The sequence below is a fragment of the Rattus rattus genome, chromosome 5 (genome assembly GCF_011064425.1).
Source record: "Rattus rattus isolate New Zealand chromosome 5, Rrattus_CSIRO_v1, whole genome shotgun sequence".
Classification (NCBI taxonomy): Eukaryota; Metazoa; Chordata; class Mammalia; order Rodentia; family Muridae; genus Rattus; species Rattus rattus.
In genome coordinates this window covers 70298432-70308645 of record NC_046158.1, presented here as the reverse complement: position 1 = coordinate 70308645, position 10214 = coordinate 70298432, and the positions used below count along the sequence as shown (strand labels likewise).

General features: G+C 35.7%; 1 protein-coding gene across 1 annotated transcript; it reads right to left on the bottom strand.

Moving 5' to 3' along the window:
- LOC116900413 (olfactory receptor 4S2) lies at positions 1-957 on the bottom strand. Its single transcript, XM_032902157.1, has one exon. It carries the CDS (start codon positions 955-957, stop codon positions 1-3), a length of 957 nt encoding a protein of 318 aa, XP_032758048.1.
- Positions 958-10214: the final 9257 nt, after the last annotated feature.

Below are 10214 nucleotides of genomic sequence, written 5' to 3'. Positions count from 1 at the left end.
CTATTTCCCAATAGTGTCCCAGGAAACCTTTCTAGTCCACAGTTTTCTCATTGCATTCTTTACTTCTGCATTTCTTAGAGTGTAAATCAGAGGATTCAGCATGGGGGTGATAATGGTGTAAAATATAGCTACCATCTTGTCCTCAGAGAAGGTAGTGTCAGGTCGCATATACATGAAAGTACAGGGCCCAAAAAAAATGATGACAACAGCAATGTGAGATCCACAAGTGGATAGAGCTTTGCGCCTCCCTTCTGATGACTGCTTTCTCAGAGACATGAGAATGACTGTATAGGAGATCAGCAAGATCACAAAACTGCCCAATGCAATGGTACCACTGTTGGCTGTCACAACGACACCAACAGTGTAGGTGTCTGTGCAGGCAAGTTTCAGTACAGGGTGAACATCACAGAAATAATGATCAATCTCATTGGGTCCACAAAAGGGAAGCTGGACCACCAGAGCCACTTGGATAATAGAATGGAAGAAACCACCCACCCATGTTCCCAGCAACATCATATTGCATCTCTCTCTGTCCATAATAGTCATATAGTGGAGGGGTTTACAGATGGCCACATATCTATCATAGGCCATGACAGTAAGAATAAAGATCTCAGTGCAACCAAAGAAATGAACACCGAAGAGTTGTAACATGCACCCCACATAGGATATAGTCTTTTTTTTCACTAACAAGTCAACAATCATCTTGGGTGCTGTGACTGAGGAGTAGCAAATATCCACAAAAGATAGAAAGTTGAGAAAAAAATACATGGGGGACTTGAAAAGACTGCCAGTGCAAACTGTCAACATGATGAGGACATTTCCCAGCAAAATGATGATGTAAAAGAAGGAAAATACAACAAAGCATACTTCTTCAACCTGTGGGTTCTGAGAAAGACCCCAGAAAATGAATTCAGTGACATTGTTTACTTCTTCCATGGAATAAGTCCTTGAGGCCATATTCCTCAGAGAATATTATGTTACCTGAAGGACAAATAAAAAAGATCACCAACATTCTTTTCTATTTTAAAAACAAATAAATAGTTATAGTGACTGCTGATTGAAGTTGATCACTTTGTTTTCTATACTTATATTTCATTTTAAGTGCACTTATTTTGAACAACTTACCTCAGTGATATCCTGTGATCTTTCAATTCCAGTTTAGAAATAAAGTCCAAAGACACAGATCAATTCTTGAAGTCTCATGAGACATTTGAAGAGCCATCTCTCTTTTTAAAGTTTACATAACAGCTTCTAAATGTACTTTTATTTTGTGCAAAATTTCTATGAAATTGCAAACAGACTGTGCTGATTGAAGGTATGATAATATTTATGTATCAGAAAACTGCATTTTTATACAGAAATAAGAATGTTTGCTCAGATTTACTCTGTTTCATACTGCCCATCCTGGGTGTCACATCTGCTCAGAATTCTCAAGGAGCACAATTCCAGTGATTCCTTCAGGCTTCCTTTGTCCTAAAAATTGGATGTTCTTGAATTGAAATTGTGGCCTCTCAGTTGACCTTGAGTTCAACATTACTATGTGGTGCCATAGAATAATCTTAAATTAGACATATTTGATTCTGAAATAATCCCAATGAAAACCAAATGAATCATTTAACCTTGTGACAACTGCATTTTTCTTTTACGATATAATAAAACTTTAAGTCATAATTATTGTCATTAAAAGTTACTTCTGGCCCAGAAACTGGGAAGGGGAATAACAATTGAAATGTAAATAAGAAATACTCAAGTTAATAAAGATTAAAAAAAAGTTACTTCTGCAATAAAATTAAATTCCTCCATAAATGTAGAATAGTCACAAATACCTGAGGTGGGGCAAATAGAAGAATTAATGACAAGTGAAAAAGAATCTTCTGTAGATAAAACCAGATCTTCTTTCTTGATCAAAATGGAAGCAAATTCCCAGGTAATATTTTCAGCTGCAAAGAGGTTACTCCAGGATTTATCCCTAGTTGGCTTGACTTGATATTTAAATACTTCCCTGAAACCAAAATAAAAAAGCATTCTCTACTTCAGTGTTTCTTAATGCATCCTCATATTTCCTACTCTTTGTTAGCTACCAGCATTCCACTCAGTGTAGGAAACTTTGAATTCCATATTTCTGGAAGTGATTATCATTCAATGGACCTGCGATGAGTCTAAGAAGAAGACAAAGTTTAGTATGAATACAAATAATTTTAGTGGTAGAGTTGCAGGCATCCTAATGGGGACTTTTTGACATAAAAGAGAGGATATGAATTAGCTTATTATTCATAGATATTTTAAGATCCCTTAAGGGGTATAAATGATCCCTGAAGTGGTAGACTGTCATTTTGGGAATTCATCTCTCAAGGTCAATTGTGTTTAATCCTTGCAACCACAGAATCCTGAATTTTCAATTGTCTTTTGCAGAAAATGGGCCAACTATAAGTTTATGGAAAGTCATGCATGTTGTAAATTTCTAGGTCATTTTCCTAAAGTTATAGAAAAGTCACTATAGTTCTTTTTCCTTTATGTATTATGTATTAGGGGCAAATTGACAAAAGAACAGCAGCAATCCAATCTGATTTGGAATCAAGCTCAATGCTGTGCTTCTAGGAGATGGTTCACTTTGGCAACCTACTGATTTTTAAAATACAAATTATTCAACACCAATGGTTTCAGATCTTAGAAGTTTAGAGTAATTGCTACATGACTTATTTTTTTTTTTAGAACACAGATACTTACAAACAAACTTGCTACTATTCCACTAAGGTCTAAAGCACAGATGACTAAGGCAAACACTTTCTCTGAGATAGTTTGCATCTAAAAATCTCTGTCTTTTCAGCTACGTTTTCAGCACTTCAGACTTGATAGTGTTCTTTGCAGTGACTTGCATGTTTTCTTTTTAATTCTCCATTTATGACTCACTATCTCTAAAGCAGTAAACATAGAGGTTGATATAAGTTTTAATCTTACCGTTGTCTTTACAATTCCATACTTTCTTTTCTTACAAAACCAGAACATTTAAATATTATTGTAAATGCAAAAAAATGACTGCTACCTCCTTTCCAACTACATTCTTTTCTTAGTTTGAGATGGACACATCTCCTGATATTTTCCAAATGGGTTTGAACTCACATTTTTTGTTTTAGCTTCTTCTTCGATTGTGTAGAAATTCTAAACAGTCATGAATAAATAGTACTGGAAAATACTTGGTCCTCTAAACTAATGGTGCCAGACGGAATCCTCCTTGTTCCGTGATCTCTCATCTACTGGAACAAATGCTCTTTCCTTTACTTCTTATGTAGTCTGGTTAAGAAGTGAAAGGAAACCGGTAATGACTTTGGGGAAAATGTATTCCCAGAGTTTCCTCCATGGTCAAAATAAAATTTCAAACCTAAAATGAACTTTAAATTCCAGTATCTGTTGAATTTAAAATTAATGTTTTAAATATCTAGTAATAATCACTATTATTATTATTATTATTATTATTATTATTATATTACATATTTTAAATTTAAAATTTAGGCAATTTTAGGTAAATACAATAGAAGTAATATTTTTATTGTAATTTTATTACTTGATTTTTGTACATTGATATTCATTCTAAATAATAAGTGTTTATTGTATTAAATTACATTATCTGATTTAGCTTAGTATATAGATTTAAATTGTTCTTCTAAAAACTAGAAAATCTAGGTATAAAGAAAATATGTAGAAAGATAATCACTTCTAAGGTACTTTTCCAAGCATGGTAGTTTGGTAGGTTTTTTAATGCTAGAACATAGGAGTTATAGGAATGCAGTTTTCTATGACTTCAAGGACGTACTATTCACACATAAAGTTCCAAGACATCTATAGGTGCATAATGAGAGTCTTTGTCAGATTAAATAGCAAGCAAAAGAGCAAAAAGCAAAAGACAGAGAGAGAGGAAGAAAGAAAGAAAGAAAGAAAGAAAGAAAGAAAGAAAGAAAGAAAGAAAGAAAGACAGAAAGAAGGAAGGAAAGACAGAAGGAAAGAAAGACTGGTGGTGGGAGAAGACTTATTGTGGGAGGTAGTTATGTAATTCACTTATGGGAAAATATACCCACAAACAGCTGAATATCCAACTCCTTTAAAACAGCACTGACTGAAAATAAAAATGAAAAAATTTAAAAATAAAGATAAAATAAAGTACCACAGCTTATATTTGTGTTCTGGGGCATCTCAATGACACCTTAATTTTCTCTTTTGTACATAGACAAAAAATATCCATCCACACTGGGCAACTAGGATCAGGTCTTTGTCTCTGGGATAAAATTGTACAATTTTGTGTTTATTGTATTCTTGTATCACAATGTTTTGGAAGTTTACCATGTAATTGCATTGTTGTGGACTTGTTTTTATTTATTACCAAATGCTATTGTACTCTGTACTTAACTTTCTTGTAGATATGTGGATATTTGTATTCACAGCTCATGGTTATAATTATTTATGCTTCTGTGAAAATTTATGTGCAATTATTGTACACATGTATTTCATTTCTCTTCAAGGGAACCTAAAACTCTAGCCATAAAAAGATGAATGTGGTGAAGAGCATATGAACACATGGGCATAGGAGAAAATTTCTGGACAGAACACCAATAACTTATGCACTAAGATCAAGAATAGACAAATGGGACCTCATAAAATTGTAGTGCTTCTATAAGGCAAAGAACACTGTCTATAGGATAAAATGACAACTAACAGATTGGGAAAAGATCTTTATCAATCCTAATCCAATAGAGGGCTAATATCCAATATATAAAAAAACACTCAAGAAGTTAGATTCCAGAGAATCAAATAGCACTATTAAAAAGTTGGATACAGAGCTAATTCTCAACTGATGTATATTGAATGGCCAAGAAGCATCTAAAAAATGTTCAGCATCCATAGTCATCAAGGAAATGCAAATGAAAATAACCCTGAGATTCTACCTAATACCAGTCTGAAAGAGGAACACTCATCCATTGTTGATGGAATTGCAAGCTGGTACAATCACTCTAGAAAACAGTCTGGTGGTTCCTCAGAAAATTGGACATAGTACTACCTAAGGACCAGCTATACCACTCCAAGGCATACGCCCAAATATGCTCCTACATATAACAAGGACACATGTTCTACTATGTTCATAGCATCCTTATTTAGAATAATCAGAAGCTGAAAAGAACCCAGATGTCCTTCAAAAGTGGAATGGATACAGAAAATGTGGTAATTCTTAGGCAAAAGCATGGAACTAGAAAATATCACCCTGAGTGAGGTAACCCAATCAAAAAAGAACACACATGGCATGTAATCACTGCTAAGTGGATATTAGCTCTGTCAGAGCCTGACAAATACAGAGTCAGATGCTTGCAACCAGCCATTGAATTGAGAATGGGCTCCCCAGTGAAGGAATTAGAGAAAGGACTGAAGGAGATGAATGGATTTGCAACCTCATATGAAGAACAAAATTATCAACTAACCAGACACCCTAGAACATTCAGGGACTAAACAACCATTCTAAGAGTATACAGGGATGGACTTATGTTTCCATTTGCATATATAGCAGAGGATGACCCTGTTGGGCACCAAGGGGAGGAGAGGACCTTGGTCCTGTCAATGCTCCATGCCCCAATATAGGAGAATGACAGGGTGGGCAAATGGGTGTGAGTGGGTGGGTAGGGAGAACACCCTAATAGAAAAAGGAAGAGATAGCAGGATTCTGGAAGGGAAACCAGAGGGCATAACATTTGAAATATAAGTGAAAAATATCCAATAAAAGAAATCCTCAGGTCCAATTTTCTGAGGATAACAAAGATGTCCTTCAACCAAGAAATGGATACAGAAAATGGATTATACAATGGATTAATACTCTTAGGCAAATGCATGGAACTAGAAAATATCATCCTGAGTGTGGTAACCAAGTAGCAAAAGAACACACATGGTACACACTCACTTATAATTGGCTATTAGCCCAAAAGCTTGAAATGCCTAAAAAAAAAAAAATTCACAGATCATATGAAACACAAGAAAAAGGAAGACCAAAATGTGGATGCTTCATTACTTCTTAGAAGGGAGAACAAAATACACATGGAAGGAAATAGAGGGACAGAGTTTAGCAGGGACTGGAGAAAAAGCCATCCAGTGACTGCCCCACATGGGGATCCATCCCATAAGCAGTCACCAAACCCAGTCAGTATTCATGGTGCCAAGAAGTGCTGGCTGACAGGAGCTATATATGAGTGTCTCCTGAGTGTCTCTGTCAGAGCCTTACTGATACAGATGAGGATGCTTGCAACTAACCATTGGACTGAACAAGGGACCTCAATGGGGAAGTTAGAAAAAAGAGTTGAAGAGGTTTGCATCCCCATAGGAAGAACAAAAATAACAACCAACCAGACCCCGTCAGAATTCCCAGGGGCTAGACCACCAACCATTGAGTACACATGAAGGGATACAAGACTCTAGCTGCATATGTAGCAAAGGATGGCATTGTCCAGAATCAATAGGAGGAAAACCCTTGGTTCTGTTAAGGTTCCATTCCCCAATGTAGGGGAATGCCAGGTTGTTGAGTTGGAAGTGGGTAGGTGGGAGTTGAAGGAGCACCCTCATAGAAACAGGGTTAAAGGGTAGGGGTTACAGTAGAAGGGGAAAGGGGATAACATTTGAAATATAAATACATAATACAGCCAAAAAATAGAGCTAAAAAAGGAAAAACAACAAGAACAAAAAGATTAAAAATTTAAAGATTAAATTATGTCATTTGCAGGGTCATTCATGGAAATGGACATCATCATAACAAACAAAATAAGTTATAAACAGAAAGAAGGCCCGCCACATTTTTCTCTAATGTAACATATCTATCACTTATCTATCATCTATCTATTATCTATCTATCATCTATCTATTTATCTATCTATCTATCTATCTAGAAGAGAAGCTATATATAACAACACTCAAAAGAGAGCTGAGAGAAAGCAACAACATAGAGTAATAGCAAAAAGGAAAATGGCAGAGCAGACTGGGGCAGGATCCATCCAGTCTCCATCTGTGCCGAGAGCTAAGGCTGTCACATGTTGCTCTGTGCATAGATCCTGCCAAGAGAGAACTGTTCTCCTAGGAGTGCTTTCACTCCTAACACCACAAGTGGGACCACACTTTGCTCTGATAACTATACAAAGAAGGACCTGCCAGGAGTGCACAGAGAAGAGGAACTGCAGTGTAGCCTGGGTCAAGATACTACCAGTCACCATCTGCACCCTGAGCTAAGGCTGTCCAAAAGTGTTCTGACCCAAAACCTGCCCTAAGAGAACTGGTCTCTCAGGCTTGCTTTCACACCTAAAATCACAGGCTCACAGGCTCACAGGTTCAGAGGCTCCCAGGCTGACAGGCCCAGAGGAAAGATAAGCTCCAGTCAGTGAGAGCAAGACCAACTAACATTAGAGAAAACCAAATGGCAAGAGACAAGCTCAAGAACTTAAACAACAGAAACCAAGACTACTACTCATCATCATCAGAAAACAGTTCTCCCACCACAGCAAATACTTGATTCCCATCACACTGGAAAAGCAAGATTTGGATTTAAAATCACATCTCATGTGGATGATAGAAGACTTTAAGAAGGATATAAGCAACTCTCTTAAAGAAATACAGCAGAACACAGGCAAACACGTAGAAGCCATAAAAGAAGAAACACAAAAATCCCTAAAAGAATTATAGGAAACCACAACCAAACAGGTGAAGGAAGTGAACAAAACTATCCAGGAACAAAAATAGAAATAGAAACAATAAAGAAATCAGAAAGTAAGACAACCCTGGAGATAGAAATCCCTGGAAAGAGATCAGAAGTCATAGATGCCAGCATCACCAACAGAATACAAAAGATTGAAAAAAGAACTTCAGGGGCAAAAGGTACCATAGAAAACATTGACACAATAGTCAAGGGAAATGCAAAAAGCAAAAAGATCTTAGACCAAAATGTCCAGGAAATCCAGGACAAAATGAACAGACCAAGTTTAAGAAAGAAAAAAATAAATATATGGAAGAGAACAGAGATTTCCAAATTAAAGGGCCAGTAAAGATCTTCAACAAAATTATAGAAGAAATCTTCCCTCACCTAAAGAAAGAGATGCCCATGAGCATACAAGAAGCCTATAGAACTCCAAACAGATTGGACAAGAAAAGTAATTCCTCCTGTCACATAATAGTTTAAATACCAAATACATAAACAAAGAAAGACTATTAAAAGCAGTAAGGTAAAAAGGTCAAGTAACATACAAAGGCAGACATAAGAGAATTACAACAGACTTTGCAACAGAGTATGAAAGCTAGAACAGCCTGGAAAGGTGTCATGCAGACTCTAAGAGAACACAAATGCTAGCTCAGGCTACTATATCCAGCAAAACTGTTAATTACTGCAGATGGACACACAAAGATATTCCATGCCAAATCCAAATTTACACAATATATTTTCACAAATCCTTTCCTACAAAGGATAATATATAGAAAACTCAAACACAAGGAGGGAAACTGTACCCTAGAAAAAGCAAGAAACCCAAAAGAAGCCGCACAAACATAATTTTATCAACAAATTATCAGAAATAATCACTATTCCTTAATATCCTTACCATCAATGGACACAATTTTACAATAAAAAGATATAGACTAACAGACTGTATATGTAAACAGGACCCAGCCTTTTGCTGCATACAGGAAACGCATCTCAGTGACAAAGACAGACACGACTTAAGAGTAAAAGGCCGGGAAATTTTTTTTCCAAGCACATGGTCTCAAGAAACAAGCTATAGTAGCAATTCTAATATCTAATAAAATCAATGTTCAACCAAATTTATCAAAAAACATGAGAAAAGACATTCCTACTCATCAAATGAAAAATTTACCAAGATGAATTCTCAATTCTGAACATCTATGCTCCAAATACAAAAGGACCCACATTCGTAAAAGAAACTTTACAAATGCTCAAAGCATATATTGCACTACACACAATAATAGTAGGAGACTTCAACACACCACTCTCATCAATGGACAGATCATGGAAACAGAAAACAAACAAAGACACAGAAAAACTAAAAGAAGTTATGAAAAAAAATGGGTGTCAGAGACATTTACAGAACATTTTATCCTAAAAGAAAATAATATACCTTCTTCTCAGCACCTCATGTTACCTTCTCCAAAATTGACCATACAATTGGTCACAAAACAGGACTTGGTAAATATAAAGAGAATGAAATGATTCCATGCACCCAATCAAATCAACATGAACTAAAGCTGGCCTTCAATACCAACAATAAATTAGAAAGCCCACATATACGGAAGTTGAGCAAGGGTCTACTCAATGACAAATTGATCAAGGAAGAAATGAAGACAGAAATTAAAGAATTTTTAGAATTTAATGAAAATTAAGACACAATATATCCAAATATATGTGATACAATGAAAGCAGTACTAAGAGAAAAACTCAGAGCTCTGAGTGCCTCCAATAAGAAACTGGAGACAGTTTTCACTAACAGCTTGACAGCACACCTGAAATAGCTCTAGAACAGAGAGAAGCAAATTCACCCAATGGGAGTAATCAACAGGAAATAATCAAAGTCAGAGCTGAAATCAACCAAATAGATAAAAAAAGAACTATACAAAAAAAAAAAAAAAAAAAAAAACAGGAGCTGGTTCTAGGAGAAAATCACCAAGATAGATAAACCCTTAGCCAGAATAACCAGAGGGCAGTGATATTGAAATTAACAAAATCAGACATGAAAAGGGAAAAGGGAGACATAACAACTGAAACCAGGAAATTCAAAAAAATTATCAGATCCTTCTGCAAAAGCCTATACTCAACAAAACTGGAAAATCTGGATGAAATGGACTATTTTCTAGACAGATATCAGGAACCAAAGATAAGTCAGGAGCAGATAAACCATCTAAAAATTCCCATGACCCCTAGAGAAATAGAAGCAGGCATTAAAAGTTTCTCAAACAAAACAAACAAAAACAAAAACAAAGAAACAAAACAAAACAAAACAAACAAACAAAATAAAAACAGGACTAGGTGAGTTTAGTGCAGAATTCTATCAGACTTTCAAAGAAGACCTAATACTAATACTCTTCAAACTATTCCACGAAATAGAAACAAAAGGAACATTACCCAATTCATTCTTTGAAGTCACAATTACTCTTATAACTAAACCACACAAAGATGCTATGAAGAAAGAGAA

Excerpts from the sequence above, each read along its gene's own strand:
- LOC116900413 (XM_032902157.1), bottom strand. The coding sequence starts at position 957 with ATGGCCTCAAGGACTTATTCCATGGAAGAAGTAAACAATGTCACTGAA.